The sequence below is a fragment of the Polypterus senegalus genome, chromosome 15 (assembly GCF_016835505.1).
Source record: "Polypterus senegalus isolate Bchr_013 chromosome 15, ASM1683550v1, whole genome shotgun sequence".
NCBI lineage: Eukaryota > Metazoa > Chordata > Cladistia > Polypteriformes > Polypteridae > Polypterus > Polypterus senegalus.
The window spans coordinates 116,801,741-116,823,844 of NC_053168.1; the positions used below are offsets into that span (position 1 = coordinate 116,801,741).

Sequence of the window (22,104 nt, forward strand, 5' to 3'; positions counted from 1 at the left end):
TATCCCCCAGGCTGAAAGGTGGCAGTGCTGCTCTAGAATGATCCCAGTTTGGATTCCCACAGGGCTCCATGGGACCTGTACCCCGAGTGCCAACAGAGGGCACTGCTAAGAAAAGGTCTGCCTATTTTAGGGAGCTTCTACATGAACCAGAAGAAGCTTCCTCCACGCTATGTTGTGACATTGGAAGTACTCCTGGGTCCAACATGAAAGAAGCCATTTTGCCTCACTCAAGGAGACAGAAAGGTGTTTGAATTACTGGATTATACAATGTGGACGGACCTAAAAGCCTGTCAAGGTATCATCATACAATGAGATAACATTGTTTTAACTTGGGACTGTGTCTATGGTAGTTGTGTCGGATGTTCTGGGCTCACTGGCACCCTCTAAAGCCCATAGCATATAAAGCACAATCTCTGTTTGATTGATCTTCATGCACAGCTTTGTTTGTAAGCCACTGGTCTGAAATTTGCCACATAGCTCCTTCTCATCATAAGTCAGGTTTTTGACATATCATTTCAACGTTCTCCCTGGCTCAGGGTCAGAATAAGTGGCACAACACATGATGTGATGGCGGTATGATAGTTAGAACTCTTGCCTTTCAAGCAATAAATCTGGGTTTGAGTTTCACTTTTATTAAAGTTTTTCTTTAATCAAGCACTTCACTCATTATTGTGTCATAGAACCAAGGTGCTGAACATGGGACGGTACCGGTATTGCACTTATCTTTTGCAATTTGGGGTTACAAGTAGAATCTCTCACCATTAATTCACACTTGCAGCCTGTCCCACATTTGAAGCTGTTCTCTACTAACCAGTACACTCCTAAAAATAAAGGCACCAGAGTGGTTTTTCAGAGTGATATCATACAGCAGGGGTCCCAAACCCCCGGTCCGCAGGCCGAGAGAACTGCTGGCAACGGAGACTCGCTCAGTGAAGGGCTACAGCAAAAAGGCTGCCACCTTCACTGAGGATACTTTTCAGAACGCTAGGCGGGCAGGGCTTTGCAGCGGCGCAGAGAGGGGAAGAGAGGCCGAGGTGAGAGAGTATTACAACGAAGTATTTTTATGTTTCTGACAGTTTCCCCATATAACACGAGTCTGTAGAAATCTCGTTACTACGAAGTACATTCACCATTCACCAGCAGATACTTCCATTACAACAAAGTGACCTTGAAATGCTTGAATGAATCATCCATAGAGCAGTTAGTTCTGTGGTCGCAGCTCAGTTGTGCACATTTGCACAACAATCCCCAAATAGAAACATTGTAAATTTGTTTTTCTTTCTTGAAACTTTCCTCGTACTGTTTTTTTTTTTTTGTTTTTTTTGTTTTTTTGTTTCCTATGGTTTTCACTGATGCCTTTTGCTTATTGCTCCTCAACATTTGAAAAACATCCATTGGAATTTAACTCATTGTCACCATTCTATAGAAACGGCAGACACGAAAAAACGATAACAGTGTTAATGTTTGTGATGTGCAATCTGTTGGAATAACAAATGCAATGCATATGTCTTTGTTATATGCAAAAAAGAAGAAAAATCTTGGGTTGCAAACGTATGCGAACTGCTTCATTTGAAGACACCGAAAAAGCTGTTTTTATGTGGTTCAGTGATGCTCGTTCAAGAAACATTGCTATTAATGCGGCACTCATTCAAGAAAATTTGAGTTTTTTAAACTCTCTTAGGACCTCTGTCAACGGGACAACACATTGTGAGCCTGCTGTTTCCCTGCCCCGGTAATGGACAAACAATCTTCCACAGATGCTGCAATTGCGCTTCAGCTTGTCGTTCCCGTTGGGTGGGCGGGGGTGGGATCCCAAAAGAGTTCAGAGACCTCACAATATGAAGAAGAAGAAAAGGATTATTTGACTTCTGATTGATAATTATGCTGCCAACAACATGCCTCCGCATTTAGATAATGTTCGTGTTGAATTCCTCCCAACCAATTGCACGGCAATGCTTCAGCCATTGGATTTGGGCATCATTCGCACCCTGAAAGTGTATTATCACAAGGAAATGCTGAGCAAAATTCTCGTCAGCATAACGTGTAGACAGGAGAAGATTAAAATAACGCGAAAGAAGCTATTGAAGCTGCTTCCATTTCCAACATCCTATCTTTGTGAGGCAGCGTTTTTTGCAGGGACAGTAACCAAAACGAGATTATGGAGTAGACTGAACATAAGCAACACACTTCGCGTGTCAGTCTTCCATCATTCCCAGATGGGATCGTCTGGTTGCAATAAAACAAGCTCAGGGCTCTCACAGATTCTGTATTATGACAAGCTGCATAATTTCCATTACTAAATTATAACTTAATAATAATAGAAATGTAATGTAAATTGTGTATAAAACTGCCCTACGAACCCATCCATAATCACCCCACAAACCCCAACCCTCCAATAACCCCAAACCACCACCGGTCCCTGAAAAAAATTGCTTCTAGTAAAGCGGTCCATAGTGTCAAAAATGTTGGAGACCACTGCCATACACAAACCATTTTTGGTCTGCAAAATGCCCATCCACATGAAGGTTCTAGAAAGAGCTTTTATTTATTGTGATTCATAACAGGGTCCGCGCAGTAAATAACCATAAATAGATTTGTGAAATACCAATAAGTTATGATTTGAAAAGGACTCTTGCTTACAATCTCACAGGCCAGGTCCAGGTTTACTTAATTTATTAGTGTCTTGCTACGTAGCATACTATACATTAAAGATTTCACTTTTTCCTGCATAAAAGAATTTTTTTCAAAGCACAAAGAGCCAACTTCATATGCAGAGAACTCTTCCCAGAATGAAATGGAGCCACACAACCCAGTAAAGGGCCATAACATGCCATTAAGCGAGTGTAGGTGTAACCCCACAGCTGATTCAAATCTCAGAATGAACTCGAATTAAGTTAAAGCATACTTTTTCCACACTTACATTTCTAGCAGACTTTTGAAATTATACCCATGTAAAGAGGAGAAACAGAATTATTTTCTACTGAAATGAAAATATACGGCAAGTCAGCCATAAGTATGTACGAGGGTAAATCAAAAAGTAATGGCAATTTGAAAATTTCGTAGTAACTGCAATGGATAAAAACTGACACAATATAACACATTTGCAATGGCTTATGGGTAGTTTGAACTGACACTGTGTAGCATTAGAGCAGTTGAAGGGAAGGTCAGATGAACATGGACGCTCCTCTGTGGGATTGCAACATTGTTGAGCAACGTGTTGTGGTCAAATTTCTTTGGGAAGAGGAAGTGAAACCTGCTGAAATTCGCCTCTCGCATCCCCAGTACATGTTAGTCAAGGCTCTGGGCGAGGAGCACTCAAGCCGCTTGTGCAAAGATGAACACATGCTGAAAAAGTCAACTATCTGGAAATAGATGAAAAAGGAAAGAGATTCTGCAAGGCCACTCAATAAGCATACACTGTTGTTTTGTATTGGTTGAGTCCAATGTGACTCTACTTTCCCATTTTGTACTCTATATTGTGTAGACCTTTATCAAAATGCCTCAAGTCCCCTAGATTTGTCCCTGTTTATCAGGTACTGCACTTTTGCACTTCTCCCCACCTTTCCTTCTACGTCTGTAAACTCAGGCAATTATCTAGAGTAATAAGACAAGCTGGAGTTAAATTACACATTTCAATAATGTATTACTGATAATATTCATAAAATAATCACAATAAGCAAAGTACATGTGAATATTGGCAGCCATACAACCTGATAAATACTAGATGTGCAGTTTCAGGCGGCACACACAGACCTGCAGTTATTAAAATGTCTCTGGTCAAATCACCTTTTCTAGTCAACTTTATTCAGGACAGGACACATGCCTGTCTCAATATGGCTGCCGAGCTCTGTTTTCTTCATGGCCGTGGTGTGTGTGTGAGAGAGAGAGAGAGAGAGAGAGAGAGAGAGAGAAAGATGAGGGGTGAAGTGACCCACTTTATACATTTCTGTCCAAATCTTTAGACCAATAGGGTGTTGTGGTACAGAATGGCCTCTGATTTAAAACCAATCCCAAACAGCCACACTTCAGGCCAATGGGTGCCTTTTCACACCTGTGGATACCATTTGTTTAGCTAAAGCTTGCCAGCTACTTTAACTAGTTTTATGGCTTTCCTGGAGGGATGTCTGATAGGCTCTAAGTACAAACACAGTCACCATTGCCAAGCTGGTCTGATGCAACCCCCCAACACTGCAATAAATTTCACATACTGAGTGAGTCCTAAAGATTAATGAGTTGGTTAGTTAGACATCAAGGCATTGCTGTTCTCATCAATGAAATACAACATTCCTCCTGAAACACTAATGTTACATTTACTTTGTCTGACTTACAAATAAAGACATACAAAATATTTATCAACTTATATACAAAATATCACTCCACAACAACTAAGCTAACGGCACGGCTGCATTATCTGCACATTAATGTTGCAAAAGTGTGTAGGTTATCATATGTTTTTTTTTCTCAATATACTTTATTAATCCCCTTTTCACTCGAGCTCAGACGTCATAGCGCAGGGTCAGCCATTGTACAGCGTCCCTGGAGTAATTTTCATGTTAAGGGCATTGCTCAAGGGCCCAACGGAGTAGGATCCCTTCTGGCATTTGAACTAATTAATCAGACATGATAAGTGATGTAAAGTGATATATAAGTGATATAGAGACAACATGGAGTTAGAAAGGCAGCTGACGTTTATGTACCCTCTTGAAAATCTTGGTTCTTTAATTGCCCTTTGTGGTTCTTGGCTGGGTTGAGTGGTTCCTCGTAGCAACATTGCTTGACCAGCCACCATTTCATTCTGGGATTGTTTCTTTGCATCTAACTTTGCATCTGTTTTTTTGTGCTTTTATTGGTATATAATGTATGGTAGGCTACCTAACAGAACAGAATAAGAAAACCTGGACTTAGCCTATGTTACTGTATGTATTAAACGAGAGTCCATTTAAAATTAGGACCCATTGGTATTTCACAAATCTAATGTGCTATATAAATAAATGTTGTTGTTATTTACTGTATAGAGCCTGTTACGGACCTAAATTAATAAAGGGTCTTTCCACAACTTTCACATGGATGGAGCTTTCAGGAACCAAAAATAGTTCCTCTATGGCATCACTCTGAAGAACAACTCTGGCACCTTTATTGTTAAGAGTGTATGGGCAGAAGATCTGAGCTGTGTGGCATATAACAAGCACCACAGACTCTTTAACAGTTTCTACGGTGCATGAAGAGGCTGAGTGCCGCAAATAGCAATGAGCGGAGAAGACCTCCAGCTTGTGCTGTGCTTAAACAGTCGCTTAGCGGTATAACATTTCACAGAAAGTTAGGATTACGGCCTGAAAAGCCACTTCTCCTGTGTATTTTAAGACTGAACTTAAAATCTTTAAGATGAGTGTCACCATTGGTACTTGCATTACAGTTCCTTTCTAAGTTCTTTGTTATTTAGATAGTTGTAATAAATGACTGCATTTTAACTAATATTAATAGCTACAATGGAAAGTCATTTCAGGTGCTTTTCTTCTTTCCTGGAGTACTATTGATTGCAAGTTTATGCTAGCATTGTTCATTTTCATTTTAAAGTTAGTTTTCTTTTGGTAGTTTCCCTTTATTGCTGGTACAGTATTGTTTGTCATTTAGTAATTAACTGAGTGGTGTTGTATTATTACTAAAGCTGAGAAAGAGAAGATGTCTTTTTAAGATCCCTTTGCATTTAAATTAGTCACAGATCTTCCTCACCAATTAATAACACAAAAATCAACGTCATTTTCACATCATTTCACTTGGAATCTTCTATGTAATAAGCTACTGAGCTACCATAAGCCTAAGCTCCGTTTCCAACTACATGACATTGTTAGGTTTAAGGCATATATTTAATGTAATTTTTATTAGCATTGTTATTTTTGAAACGTGACTAATTGTTACACAAATGCCACATATGGGGTTTTCAGGTTTGTATAGTATGTCCTGTTTGGTGATTGTTTAATGTTAGTAACAGCACTAGTAGTTCAGATAGCTGGTTTGTAATTATGGGGTCTGTGTCTTTAAACAGGTTGGCATAGATGCAAAGGGGCTTGTGGGAGTTGTAGTTTGTAGTTGTGGGCACTGTACACATAAAAGTGATGGATGTGACGGGACTGTTTAACTTTTCCATTTTCCACCAGCTTCACCATTGAAAAACCCTTTATGAACTGGGTGTTCTGCGGCATTAGAGCATTTCGCATGGCCATCGAATACAGGGATGGCGGTGGGTACTTTTTCTTTCCCAATTCTGTCTGTAGTTGCTTTTTGTGCAAGAGGCAACTACAGACAGAATTGGAGAAGAGAAAGTACCCACCGCCATCAGAGGATTGTTCACCTTCTGGTCTCTGGTGGTAGGACCGTGCTCAAGTTTTATTCACTAAATTCTTCTTTCTGTTAAGCATTGTTTGCACTTCAGGATCCTCATCCATTACTTACATTAAAGACTTTTTCGGAATAAGTATCGTCGGGGTGGGGAGTTGTTTGTGCTGTTCGTTTTGTATCATTGTCATTACCTTTCTTTGTTGTGTTTGTAAACAGTTTATATTTGTTGCTTAATATATTTATTTGGACATTTTTTGATGTGTGTTGTTAATATCTGGGTTTTGGGGTAAGGTGTGGGCCTGCTCCCATCCGTACCTCATTTTACAAGCGTAGAGGCTTCACCACTACACAAATCTGTTGGCAACCTTGGCACCCTCCCAGAAGTCGGGGTTCACTTCAACTTAATAAGCAGCAATGTGATAACTGGCTCTTTGATGAAGTAACTCAAACAAAATTTATTGGCTAACTAAAAAGACTACAATATACAAGCTTTCAAGGCAGCTCAGGCCCATTCTTCAGGCAAGATGTATTACAAAGCAGCATAAACATGAATAACTTAATTACCATGTCAAGCTGCCATAACACTTCGATTCAGCCCTTTTCTTCCTAGACCTTAAATAAGACTTTACTAAATATTAGAGCATTAACCAGAAATACATTTTACCTTAATGAATTCATCAGTGATAGGAAAATCGACTTCTCTCATTAAGTGAAACATGGCTCAGCTCTGATGGTGCGGCAGTGTTAACTGAAGCAGCATCTCCAAATTACAGCTTGTTCATTTAGTTCGCCAAGGCAAAAAGGCTTCAGGTTGGCCGAGTATTTACACGAGCCATTTAAACTATAAATAATGGCACTTTTGGTCCTTTTGTGTCTTTCGAGTATCTTGCCTTGGTTATTTAAGGAATCTCACAGACTCTCGTATTGACAATTTATAGACTTCTTTTATTGATGAATTCTCAGACTTAGTATCAATAATAATAACTAACTATGACAGGTTCCTAATTGTAGGCAACTTTAATTTTCATGTGGACAACCAATGTGACCGGAAAGCAAGATAATTCATGAACTTACTGCACTCTTTTGATCTTATCCAGCACATCATCCAGTCCAGACATAAGTGAAGACACACTCTAGATTTACTTATTTCAAAAGGATTAAAAGTTGTTGTGAGACAGGCCATGGATATCGGTATATCTGACCAATTTTTGCTTACTATTTAATGTAGAAATACTGATAACTACAAATAACACTATTTTTTTTTATATCTGCAGCTTCGATGTTTGCTAATATTCTAAACACTCAGTCTGGTTGTAGTGCTTACCTCAATAAAGCTAATAGTGTAAACCGTAAGGTGGAAAATTTTAATGCTAAGGTGATCGCTGCAGCTGGCAATAGTGGCCCTGAAAAGACAGTTAAGAAATCTAATACGACTGCAACCTGGAACACCCAAAGAGTGTCTGGTTTAAAGAGAAAATGCCAGAGAGCTGAGCATAAATGGAGAAAAACTAAATTGATTATCCACTTTGAAATACTGAAGGCAAAAATAACTGAATATAACAATGCATTCCACCTTGAGAGGCAGTCCTATTTCCTTAAAATTATAATGCTGGTAATCCAGGAGTTTTATTCTCAACTATTGATTGTCTTCTAAACCCACTGACTCAATTGAATGCCTCCTACTAGTGAAACTTCTGAGGCTTTTGCTATATTTTTTAAGCCCTAAATATTAGATATAATATTTTAGATCTCTCTAAAGTTAATCCTATCAAACCCCAGCACACCCTTTTAACCAAATTCTGTTTCTTCACTGAACTAGATCTACCTGAACTACACTAGCTGAAACCCTCCACCTGCATCCTTGACCCAGTTACCAACAGGCTTTCTAAAGAAGTCTCCGAAGTGCTAATTGATAATGTACTGTACTTCCCAGACTGTCTAAAGACTGCAGTTGTTAAACCCCTGCTCAAGAAAGATAATCGCAACTCCTCTGTCTTTGACAACTTTAGACCAATTTCTAACCTACCTTTCTTAAGTAAAAGTCTAAACAAGTCTGTTTTTAAGCAGCTAAATGATTACTTGAATAAGCATGCTATTCTCGACAAGTTTCAGTCAAGTTTTAGAACAAACCAAAATACAGAAACTGACCTGCTTAAAGTAGTAAATGATTTGAGGATTAATGTAGACAGAGGCCATATATCTGTTCATATTCTGTAAGACTTCAGCGTCTAATACCATAGACCACGGTATTCTTATAAATCACCTTAGACAATGGGTGGGCCTCTCCTAAATTGATTTCAGGTTTACTTAGGTAGGAAATTCTTTGTTAGCTGTGGTGATTGTACTTCGGAGATCCATGGTATTGTATGTGGTGTACCACAAAGATCTATTCTGGGTCTGCTGCTTTTTCTCAATCTATTTGCTTCCATTAGGTCAGATCATCTCATAACACAAGGTGAGCTACAGCAGCTTTATTTAATCAGTAGCACCTGATGACCCTAATGCTGTTCTCTCCCTGATCCAATGTCTTGGCAGTATGTCTGAATGGATCAGTAGTAACTTTCTCAAAGTAAATAAGGAAAAAAAACAGAAATCTTAATCTTGGCAAATATGAAATTAGTAAGGGAATTAGAAATCACTTAGGTTCAAAAATCAAGGCAGAGGTGAAGAATTTAGGGGTAGTCACAGACTTTGACCAGTTCTTTAAATCACATATTAACCAGATTACTAGGACTGCATTTTTTCACTTAAAGAATATAGCAAAAGTTAGACCTCTTATAACTTTACAAGACATTAAAAAAATAGTTCACAATTTTGTTTTTAGTTGACTAGATTATCAAAATGCACTCCTAAGTCCTAAATGGACTACCTAAGAAAGACATCAATCACTTGCAATTAGTACAGAATGGAACGATCAGTATCTTAACTCAAAAAAGTTATGAATGTCCCTGACTCTATAAATAAAATCTGATAGACAAACTCACCTCATTACTTTTCAATGTAATCCTGCTTAACTTGAACACACTTGGTCCATTTTTTGGTCCAGTGATTTAATCCCTTCAGAACAGAAGCATTTGTTTTGGTCCTCCAGCCAACACACAGTGAATACTCCACACAGATAGTGATGGAATTTAAATTCACTCTTCAGGAACAGTGAAGTGCAGCACTAATCCGTGTGCCAACAAGGAATCCACGTTTGAATCAATATACTGTATTTGAATTTAGCCTAGTGCCTTTTATAGAGGGGGTGGCACAGTGGAGCTGATTACTCGTAGCAAGAAGACCAATGTTCTTGTCCTGAGTCCTCCCTGTGTGGAGTTTGCATGTTCTTCTTGTGTCCACCAGGGTTCCCCCCGAGTGCTCCAGTTCCTTCCTACCATCCAAAGCCACGCAAGTTAGGTGGATTGGCAATGGCTTTAGTGTGTGTGTGTGTGTGCGGGTGTGCGTGTGTGTGTGTGTCTGTGTCTGTTGCTGAATATGCCCTATGCTTGCTAAGACAGACTCCAGTTCTCACACAACCCTCTTCAGGATGAAGTGGTCTTGAAGATGACATGACCTTTTGTAGATGTACACTAACAAAAAGGGCTTTGCAGAATACACAAGAATGCAACTCAAACTAAAAAAAGATTGAAAGGGAAATGCATCATCTTCCAAATACATTAGAACAATGTGGATGAGAACAAGCCATTCAGCCCAACAAAGCTTGCCAGTCCGTTCAACTTAATTCCTCCAAAATAACATCAAGTCCAGTTTTGAAAGTCCACAAAGTCCTATTGTCTACTACACTACTTGGTAGCTTATTCCATATGTCTTTGGTTCTCCAAACCTCCCAAGGATTATGGGGAATTTACTCTTAACTTTCAAACTGTGTCCTTGTGTTCTTGATGAATTAATTTTAAAGTAACAGTATTGATCCAGTCTACTAATCCCCTTCATAATTTTAAACACTTCACTCGTGTCTCCTCTTAATCTCCTTTTGCTTAAGGGATAAGGTTGGTATTTTTCAAGTTATTACTTCACATTTGCATTAAAACTGTGTTCTATATTTTATCACTTTCTAAAAAAATATATATACAGTGTATATATATATATATATATATATATAGGGCGGCACGGTGGCGCAGTGGGTAGCGCTGCTGCCTCACAATAAGGAGACCTGGGTTTGCTTCCTGGGTCGTCCCTGCGTGGAGTTTGCATGTTCTCCTCATGTCTGCGTGGGTTTCCTCCGGGTACTCCAGTTTCCTCCCACAGTCCAAAGACATGCAGGTTAGGTGCATTGGCGATTCTAAATTGTGCTTGGTGTGTGTGTGTGTGCCCTGCGGTGGGCTGGCAACCTGCCTGGGGTTTGTTTCTTGTGTTGGCTGGGATTGGCACCAGATCCCGTGATCCTGTAGTTAGTATATAGTGGGTTGGATAATGGATGGATATATATATATATATATATATATATATATATATATATATATATATATATATATATATATATATATATAATCCTAAGCCTAAAAGTGCAATGATTTTAAGTCACGTTTTTTCTTATGCTTTAAATCAAGCTTACTTTAAAACCTACATATATATGTTTGGTATCATTCTTTTCAGACTTTATTGAACTTTAATGTGATGTTGTTAGATTGTAAGATTCTTATTCCATTTTTAAATTATAAACTAGAAAATTTCAAGAATTCACATCCCGTGAGATGAGATTTTGTGTCAAGAGGCTTAACCATGCCCGGGGACAGAAATAAAAGACAAAGAGTAGATGACAAAGACAGCTGCTGTACAGGCTTTTAAATGTTGAAAGCACTGCGCTTGATGCAGATCACGTGGCACGGCAGCAGCAGCAAGCCAGCAGCTGATCAAGCAAAGAGAAGGTAAAAAAGACCTGTATTTTTTTCCCATTTATCACCGTTTAAGAGGGGGTTTCGAAGGAGCGACCGCGTCTTCTTTACAATGCGAGCAGCAAAGATACAAAGTGACTGACGCATAGCGCAGGCTGGGTGGGTTGACGAGTGAAGCGAGCAGGGGGAGAAACCCTAGCATATATATATATATATATATATATATATATATATATATGTATATGTATATGTATATATATATATTGTGAACGGTACCCGGGCACAGACAGGCGGACATGTTGTTTTGACACCACCACACGTTTATTTACAATAATATTTACAAGAATAGGTCACCAAGACCCCAAACAATGGTCACAAAGACCTAGTCACGTGCACAAACCCCCAAATACCCAATGTCCTGGCCACAATGCCTTTCTTCGGGCCGCCTCCACTCTTCACAGCTTCGTCCTACCTCCACCCGACTCCAGCTCTGAATGACGGGAGCGGCCCCCTTTTATGAAGGACCCGGATGAGCCCCAGGTGCTCCCGGCAATCTTCTGGCCACGCCCCAGCATGGCGGAAGTGTCGGCTGTCCTCCCGGCTGCTCCCCGGGCACCGTCCAAAGTCTTCCCCCCAGCACTTCCTGGTGTGGCAGGAGTGCTGGGGAAACAAATCCCAAGGCATTGGGCGCCTCCTGGCGGTGGCCACGGGCCCCTACAGGGAAGAGCTTCCAAGCCCTTGACCCGTGGCTCCCAAAACAACCCGGAAGGCGCACCCCACGTGATCCAGGCGGGCTCTGACCCTCTTCCGGTCCCTCCTGGCGTCCCGGCGGGTCATAGCCCCTGGCATCCCTGACAGTGCCCCACAGCCAGCGAAGACCACTCGTGGGTAAGAGCGACCCGTCCCGAGGGCAGCAGAGCTCAAGCGGGTCCCACTCGAGGATAGCCGGGGTCCGGCCCCGCACTCCTAGCAGGGACAGGGGCGGAGACACAATCCCGACACCAACCCATGGTGCATCCCTGTGCCTCGCACAGGTTGTGCTCCCCCCTTTTACCGGCACCCCGGGGCCTCCTCGGTAGGCACCCCCTCCGGGACCTCCACGCCCCTTTGTTCTGAGCCACTCGTTCCCCCGTTGGCTCCTCCAGCTGCGAGCGCACCTGCGCACCGACAGAGAGATCCTTCAGCAGACGGCCCGACACCAGAGGGCTGCTCCGCCACGAAGGGGTTCCTTCAACTCGCCGGGGTCCGTCCCTACAAAGAGAACACAGGGCAGAACCGCTGCCAAAGCACCAAGCTCGTGCCCGCACACGGGCAGCGTTCCCCTCCAACCGGCACCCGGCACTTGCCTGATCGGCACCCTCTCGCGGCTTCCGTGTCCTCTCGGCGATGGAGTCGTCGGCACCGCCCGCTCTCTCTCCGCCCGGCCTCAGGGATTCCCTCTGCTCTCCCAGAGGGCAGCCAGCCACAGCGTGCACCCAGCAGCAGCGTCTCACCTTATCGGAGGAATCGGCACCCAGCCCTTTATTCCTCCCTTCGCTCTGGGGCGCCCTGGCGGTTTGAGACTCCTTATGGAATAAAAGGCGCCTCTGTCCCGTCTGCGTCCCTATAGTCGGCGCAAGACCGCAGCCAACTTCGGGGCGGAGGGCGCTAGGCCCGGGGGCACTTAGCAGCCCGTGCCCCTTCAGCGTCCTCACGGACTCCCCCCTCGCCGCGCATGCAGTCCGCGGCGCCGCACCTCCTGTCGGAGGGCTGCTTACTCGGAACTGATCATTGTCTTCACAGCCTTTTCAGCAGCCCCTCCCATATGCTTTACGGAGTCGGCTGTACTCACCGTCTCCGCTGTACCTCTCCGGCTGGAGATTCCAGCGTCGCGCCGTCCCGTTGTCGAAAAGCGTTCTCAGCGCCCGGCGCCTTCCTCTCCAGTACCAGCACCTCAGCCCGGAGGCACATAGCACCTGTAATACACGCTGCCCGGCGGGCTGAAGGGGCGCCTCCAGCTCCGCCAAAGCAGCCGGCAAAGACAGGAAGTTAACCGACGCGAGCCTACCTGACTGTCGGCCTCCGAGGCCGGCCACTTCCTGTGGGCCTTCTCCTCCGGCCCAATCGGGTCTCCCCCCTGCCCGTGATGGACATTCCCTGGTCCCGCCTCCCTACAGTCATCGGCGGGCACGCAAGACACACCGTCCAATCGCGTGCCTGTCAGGGGGAGGGACTTCCGTCCGGCCATCTTGGCTCCCTTTCTGCGGCGGCGGCGTGCTTGCCGGCAGCCTTGCTGTTGCCAGCGCCTCGAGCTGCAGCGTCTCCTCCTTCGCAGCCCTCGCGGCTGCGCTGTGCTGCCGGAGCCCGCAAACCAGCATCGCCCGCCACTGGCGCGGATCCTGGAGGTCCCTGCCTGGAAAACAAAACACACGCCCGGCCCCAAGGGCGGCTGCGATAGGCAGGGAACTCACCTCCCAGGTCCCGTCATACCGAGGAAAGCGTCCTGGCGTGGCCTCTCCGGACGCCATGCCGTCCCGGGCGCCTCCAGCAACGGCGCGCTCGTTGGAGACCGCTGCACTCTTCCAATGCACGCCGCCCGCCCGCTTCAGGGAATAACGGCCCTCCTGCGGACCCCTGGCGGTCCGTGGGGTTCCTTTACCCCGCGGGGCTGTGTGCACGCAGCCCCCGCTGCGTGGGTGGGGTCCCCTGCTGCAGGGCCGTCCACAACAATATTTTTTTGTACAGGTCTCCGCCTTGTAACAGGCGGAGCATCCTGCCGACTCGCCAGATGTGAGCGGTACCGGGCACAGACAGGCGGACATGTTGTTTTGACACCACCACACGTTTATTTACAATAATATTTACAAGAATAGGTCACCAAGACCCCAAACAATGGTCACAAAGACCTAGTCACGTGCACAAACCCCCAAATACCCAATGTCCTGGCCACAATGCCTTTCTTCGGGCCGCCTCCACTCTTCACAGCCGTCCTACCTCCACCCGACTCCAGCTCTGAATGGCGGAGGCGGCCCCTTTATGAAGGACCGGATGAGCCCCAGGTGCTCCCGGCAATCTTCTGGCCACGCCCCAGCGTGGCGGAAGTGTCGGCTGTCCTCCCGGCTGCTCCCGGGCACCGCCAAGTCTTCCCCAGCACTTCCTGGTGTGGCAGGAGTGCTGGGGAAACAAATCCCAAGGCATTGGGCGCCTCCTGGCGGTGGCCACGGGCCCCTACAGGGAAGAGCTTCCAAGCCCTTGACCCGTGGCTCCCAAAACAACCCGGGCGCACCCCACGTGATCAGGCGGGCTCTGACCCTCTTCCGGTCCCTCCTGGCGCCCCGGCGGGTCATAGCCCCTGGCATCCCTGACAATATATATGTATATACCTATGTATATATATATATATATATATATTGCCTGCACTGCTGCTTTGCAATCTATGAGGCACAGAAGAAAAGCTTACATAATATGTCCACTTGTCAAGCCAAGCCAGTTGCAGATTATTGATCCATATCTTGCAATTGCACACACATTGTAAAATAGCTTATAATAAATTAAAAAACACAAATATTATGAGATTTGCCCATTGTAAAAGACCAACACTTAGTCTTCCGAAGCAACAGTCTTTCAAGGTCTCTTGCCAACATACCAAATCACAGTAAACTTTTCGTGCTAAGTGGTTGGTTTTGTGTTGATTCACTTCTTTATTTATCTGAGAATTTGCACAAGTGAACAGAAAACATAGCCTTACCATGAGAAAAATAGTACCAGAAATATGCTGTAAAATGAGTATTCCAAGATCCCTTTTGTTGTCACAAACATGCATCAGACGCATGACTTGAAAAATGGACGTATTTGCTTATTTTTTAAAGCTTTTCCTCCATGGCTCATCTCTTCCATTGTAAAGCACCAGTTTGGGCATTGCATCTTTTTTTTTTATTGTTTTTAAAAGATGGATAGAAAGCACTTAACCATAAAAGTTAATTTTGTGTGGCAAATCCGTATGTACCAAGTTTAGGAAGAAATAATTTAGACTTCAAAAATATTGAACTGCAAAGGTTCAGCTCTTTTAATCTTTCCTCATAACTCATCCCCTGTAGCCCTGGAATCCACCCAGCACTGCTATTGTTATGGGGTGTGGTGGGGTGGTACTTGGTACATTGTATTAATCCTTGAGGGGGAATCGTCTTTTTGTATGAACTTTGAGTGTCAGAGTGCCAGGTCAGCCATGGTACAGCATTCCTGGAGCAATTTTCAGGTTAAAGGTCTTGCTCAAGGGCCCAACGAAGTAGGATCCCTTCTGGCATTTGGATTAATTAATCAGACAGGAATGTGTTATATAAAGACAGCCTAGGGTTAGAGAGGGGGCTGCAGTTTATGTACCCTCCTGAAAATCCTGGTTCTTTAATGGTACTTTTTGGTTCTCGGCTGGGTTGTGTGGTTCCTCGTAGCACCATTGCTTGACCAGTCACCATTTCATTCTGGGATTGTTTCTTTGCGTTTGACATAGTTTTTTTGTGCTGTGAAAAACTTTCTAATTTGTAAAAAAACTGAAATCTTTAATGTATGGTAGTCTACTTCGTAGAACGCTAACAGATTAAGTAAACCAACAGAGATCTTTCGCCTCAGAGCCTCCACGCTGCCTTAAATGCTATGTCCTTTGTGTAGCCTGGAGACCAAAACTGCACCCAGCACTTAGATGAGGCCTCACCAGTGTGTTATAAAGCTGGAGCACAACCTCCTTGGTCTTGTACTCCACACATCATTCTGTTGGCCTTATTGATGGTGTCAGAACACTCTCTGAAACGTATGAAATTCTGATCTCTATAAGTTTTAGAGAGGAAAACTGCAGTCAGCATTCCAGGTGGTGCATTGCCACTGAAGCCCATCAGGGAAACCTACAACAATCCTTGCAGGGTCCTATTTTTGGCACACCGTTCATTCAGTCCCTGCAGGAGTAAAATCTACTACGATTTGTCAGCTTTGGGGAGAGAGTGTTGTTTTTAAGTGCATTCGCTCTGCTGTCCTCTTCCCTAGTTGGGAGGAGACCATCATCATCAGCAGCAGCAGCAGCCCTCCCTCCGTCTGGGTCAGGTTCCGGTCTCTTCGGAGCTCTCTGGGCACAGACTCAAGCTGAATTCTTTTTTTTTTTCTTCTCTCTCTCTCTCTCTCGTGCTTCACGTGGCCGCCTGCACAAATCCTCTGCTAAACTCCTTAGGCATTTCTTCCTCTAATTAGCCTGCCTGATCTGCTTTTCTCAAACAATGCAGCCCTTTCTTTCCTGGTGGTGCCTCTCAGCAGGCGCTCCTTGTATGTCACAGAGACAGTTCTGGATGGGCTCACCTTTGTGCTTTGGGCTTTAGTCAGGCACTAGGAATCTGTCAGCAAGCAACATGGGTGCCAAGATGGGAAGCATGGCTTATCACTTCCTTCTGTTTGCCTGGTATACATTTCTAGTGGTGCTAATGCTGCTAATCGACACTGATAAAGTACCCATGGGGATTTTTGCGTACGCTGGACTCTGGAAATATCTGACTTTCCTCAATTTGGTAAGTTACGCTTTGTCTTACTTTAGTTTCTACTCTTCTGCTGCTTGGCTGGTGACTGCAGACTACCATGGCAGTGTATTGTAGCATTTGTGTATCTCATCACAGGGCACTGACTATCATCCATTTTTTTGTCTCGCTTGTCCAGTTGTCACCACTTTTATGTACAGATTTATGGGGATGTTATTGTCACATGTACTGTACATTCTTACTTGATAATCAACATGAGTCACATCATGATCTGTGAGCATACTAGCCTCACCTCAAAACATCCGTCTTCTCTACCTGAAAAGTCTCAGAACATTTTTTGCTGTTACAAATACAAGACAGAAAAACGTGAGCTGTTAGCAGGTTGCATGGGCACAAACTGCATCAGCGGGTGATTAGATGTCACTCTTGCTTTCAACGGGACCCTTCCAAGACACCCGTGTAAAGCTGAATATTTTGAAATGGGCCACCTTCTGATGGATGCTCACTACATCAGCAGGCCAGCTAGGGTGTATGCATATCCACCTATAGATTTCTAGGTGGGCAAGAGTGCTTAAAATGAAAAAATGGAATGTATAGAGAAGAGAAGAGAGACATACGTTATGGTAGAAATACGCTGGCAGACATGAGAGAGAAGTTCAGATGACAGCAGGAAGCCGATGCTAATGAAGAAGAGGGCTGGCAAGCAGAAGCTTCAAAACTTGGTACCACGCAGAAGAGTCCAGGCATGAGTGACATTGAGAAGTAGATGAGGCGGGCACGATGTGTTCAATGGGGGAGCCCAAGTTCATTTAAAGCCATCTGACTCAGGGTCGCCTTAACGCATGGGCATGCCGGGCAGTTGATTGGGGGCCACACAAACATGCTAATCTATGTAATCTTATCAGAACTGGCCGATGTTAAGAGTGGTGTTCCACAGGGGTCAGTGCTAGGGCCGCTGCTATTTTTAATATATATAAATGATTTAGGAAGGAATATCAGTAACAAGCGGGTTAAGTTTGCAGATGATACCAAGATAGGTGGATTAGCAGATAATTTGGAATCCGTTATATCATCACAGAAGGACTTGGATAGCATACAGGCTTGGGCAGATGAAATTTAATGTCAGTAAATGTAAAGTATTACACATAGGAAGTAAAAATGTTAGGTTTGAATACACAATGGGTGGTCAGAAAAAGAGAGTACACCTTATGAGAAGGAATTAGGAGTCATAGTGGACTCTAAGCTATAGACTTCCCAACAGTGTTCAGAAGCCATTAAGAAGGCTCACAGAATGTTAGGTTACTGTATATAGCACAATCTGTGGAGTACAAGTCACAGGAGGTTCTGCTCAACCTTTATAATGTACTGGTGAGGCCTCATCTTGAGTACTGGTTTGCAGTTTTAGTCTCCAGGCTACAAAAGGACACAGCAGTGCTAGAAAAGGTCCAGAGAAGAGCGACTAGGCTGATTCCAGGGCTACAGGGGTTGAATTATGAGGAAAGATTAAAAGAGCTGAGCCTTTACAGTTTAAGCAAAAGATGATTAAGAGGTGAACTGATTGAAGTGTTTAAAATTATAAAAGGAATTAGTACAATGGATTGAGACTTGTATTTTAAAATGAGTTCATCAAGAACACATGGACACAGTTGGAAACTTGTTAACGGTAAATTTCACACAAACATTAGGGAGTTTTTCTTTACACAAAGAATGATAGACACTTAGAATAAATTATCAAGTAGTGTGGTAGACAGTAAGACTTTCAAAACTCGACTTGATGTTTTCTTGGAGGAAACAAGTGGATAGGACTGGCGAGCTTTGTTGGGCTGAATGGCCTGTTCTCGTCCAGAGTGTTCTAATGTTCTAATGTATGTTGTGACTTGTTGATTCATCTTTGCTGTATAGAATGTTTTTTTAATGTTTAAACACTGATTTTGTTGGAAGTACCAATACAATAAATTTATGTTTAATTTTATCAACCATTTTTATTCCTGTGAGTGGTCGTGTAAGTAGTGGCCCCCAGTGCACTGCTTTGCCCGGGGGGCCTATATTGCTGTTAAGATGGCCCAGATCTGTCTGGCTGTACTTCCTCACAGTCTATCCTTGAAAAGCCCAATAAAGTAATATCCAGTGCTTGGTTGGGCATCCCTTTTGTTGCGGGGAAAATGATGGAAGGAGTAGCTGCACACTTGAGTACAAGAAACGGTGGGATTTGAAATTTACTTTATAATAATATGGCATCATACCGGGCATTGTAACAAACTTTGCTCAAGGAGGAATGCATTGAATTTCAGTAATGGCGTTCAAAAAGTTATGTGCTAGAATATATAAATACGTAGAATATAACACACAGCTAGCAAATAAAATACAAGAAACTCGCCTGTGTGTGCCCCTTTAGACCACTCGTGTCTTTTATGCATTTATTTGTGCACAGCAACTTCAAAAGTTCTCTTACAGTATAATGATTATTAATTAGATTTATATAAATCTTTTGTAAATACTCAAAGTGCTTCACATATTCAGTGGTGAGTTACTTTAACCACAACCAATGTGTATCATCCACCTGGATGAAGTGATGGCAGCCATTCTTGTGCCAATGCGCTCACTATACATTAGCGATTAGGAGGCGAATGGCCGAACAATAGCTAGCCAATAAGTGACAGGGGAAAATTATTGGGCTGGAATGGACAAGGACATCAAGGTATGCCCTCCTCTTATCGAAAGATACCCAGGGATCTTTAATGACTTCAGAGTCAGGACTTTGGTTTAGGTCTTATCAAATGATGGCACCAATTTTTACAGCACTGGGATCTGCAATACATACAGACCACCGGGTAGGCACCCCCTGCTGACCTCACCAACACTTCAAGCTTTTTCTTGGGTGGCCTCTCATCCAAATACTTGCTGGCCACAAAAATGCTTAATTGGAGGGGATTGGGGTTAGTGGTGGCTGTCAAAAAGCAGAACCTTGTTAAAGCCATTTGAGCCATTCCTTGTGTGATTTCTGGGCTTACAAGAAAGACATTGTTGCTGGATTACCGGGTTCTGAAGTGCAGATGGTATGGCTGCTCTGTCTAGCAATCTACCCATTTTAGAACCTTCAGTCTGTCCTGGAGCCAACTCTGAGCCGGTGGCAGAGCACCACAGGATGCATCCGTACAGACACCCACATTCAATTTAGAATTACCATTTAACTTAATATAGCAACTCTATAACAAGAGTGTCCAGAAAAACAAACCAACAGCCAATCTTGAAATCTCCAGCGCCCAGGACTACAAAGCTGTGAAGCAGTACTGCTGAACCACTGTACGACTCAAAAGCGGCTTCCTTTATGTTTAATTCCTGCAATGTCAGGGACAAAATCCATTCATTATCCAACCCGCTATATCCTAACTACAGGGTCACGGGGGTCTGCTAGAGCCAATCCCAGCCAACACAGGGCGCAAGGCAGGAAACCAACCCCGGGCAGGGCACCAGCCCACCGCAGGACACACACCCACACACCAAACACACATTAGGGACAATTTAGAATCGCCAATGCACCTAACCTGCATGTCTTTGGACTGTGGGAGGAAACCGGAGTACCCGGAGGAAACCCACACGGACACGGGGAGAACATGCAAACTCCACACAGGGAGAACCGGGAAGTGGACCCGGGTCTTCTAACTGCGAGGTGGCAGTTCTACCCACTGTGCCACCGTGCCGCCGTCAGGGACAAAATGTTTTCCATTTCTCAGTTTTCTGTCCAAAGATCATCTTTATCTGATTTTTCTAGTTGTCAAAAAGCAAAACCCAGAGCTGTTGGATTTACTACATTGGCAGCTTTACCTACTGGATCCATTCTGAGCTGTCTACAGCTTGAATAAATCCGCCCTCATTTTGGGAAGTCCCCCTCAGCACTGACTGGTGGATCTGTTCACTTTCTGGCCTTCAAGCTCATGCTGGTGGCTGCTGCTTTTCATTTTAACTAATGTCATAACAGGAGCCCAGTTCCGTTCCTTTAGTTGGCCATTCCACATTCTTGTTCTTTGCCAACAGCGCCATGTTTGGCACAGCTAATTGACAACGACGACGTCCATGGGAAAAGGCACGGAATGGCCAGCTGTCTGAGATCAGAGTAGTGGCTGTCTGTTTATTCTCTTGGAAATAAAATCTGTTTTAACTCTGAGGTCATTGCACTGGAGTACATTTTTTCTGTTTAGTCACATATACAGTATATGCAGCACTGTGCAAATGTCTTAGGCACTTCTGAAGAAAATGCTCAAAAGAGCGAACGCTTTCAAAATTAAAGCCATGAATAGTTTTCATTCATCAATAGACTTCCTAGAAAGTGTAGTAAGCAGAAAAAAACACATAAATGAAATCAATCTTTGGCATGAGCAGCCCAGCACTTCTCTTAGGTACACTGGCATGCACTTTCTGAAGATGTTCACACGCTCACTTGTTCCACAGCTACAAGCTCGCTCATGCTGACATCAGGGCTCTGTGAGGCCACACCATCACTTCCAGGAATTCCCTGTTCTTTTTTTCGCTGCTGATTGTTTTTTTGATGTTGGCCGCATGTTTGGGGTCATTGTCATGCTGCACAATGAAGATGGGACCCATGAGACGCCTCCCACCCACATGTACAGTGGACTCAGATTTTCTGCATACTTTATTGTGTTGTCCTGTAGATTTCATTTTGAATGGTGTGAGATATGCCCAGACATTCGTCCCGGCCAATACCCCCAGGCCTCCAGATGGAGCCCTTCTTGCAGCATAGAGGTGCCCCGAATGCCAGCAGGGAATTATGGACAGTGAAATTATAATGTACAGCCCTGCTGGATACCAAGGGGGCCGCCAGGAGTCACTGCAGGGAGGCCTAGGGATTTGTATTTCCTGTATAGCCCGGAAGTATTTCCAAGTCACGGGAATGGAAGAAATGATATACTTCTGGGCTGAAGAAAAAGAGAAGTTTTTACCTGACCCGGAAGTGTTGGATGATAACATGGACTGAGGGCTCAAACACTTCCGGGTCGAGGACTATAAAGGACTGTGGGAGATCCCAGACAGATGAGCTGAGTTGGGAGGCAGGGTGGCTAAGCGTCTGGGAGATTGGAGGATTGTTTATTGGATTATTATATTGTTATTGAGTATAGTGGAGTTGAGGGTGCTTTGTGCACATTATTATTATAATAAATAATGATTATTGGATTTTTACCTGGTGTCTGATGAATGGTCTGAGGGTTCAAGGGAGCGAGAGAGCCCTTAATCTATCACAATAGATACATTTGCTTACCAATCTACAGTACACTCAATTAACCCATAATGACAAAGGAAAACGTTTTTGGAAAATGAAAATGTATTAAAAATCAACAATGGAAATCTCTCCTGTCTATAAGTGTTCAGACCCTTTGCTGTGGCTCTCCAGGTTGTGCTCAGGTGTGTCCTGTTTGCTTTAA

The 22,104-nt window shown here is 43.8% G+C and overlaps 1 protein-coding gene across 1 annotated transcript in view; it reads left to right on the forward strand.

Moving 5' to 3' along the window:
* Positions 1–16,261: 16,261 nt before the first annotated feature.
* LOC120515897 (androgen-dependent TFPI-regulating protein-like) overlaps positions 16,262–22,104 on the forward strand; it is a 53,331-nt gene continuing 47,488 nt past the window's right edge. The window contains exon 1 of the mRNA XM_039737257.1: positions 16,262–16,699. Coding sequence (XP_039593191.1) covers positions 16,544–16,699 — 156 coding nt within the window. The 5' untranslated portion in view covers positions 16,262–16,543. The remainder of the gene's footprint in view (positions 16,700–22,104) is intronic.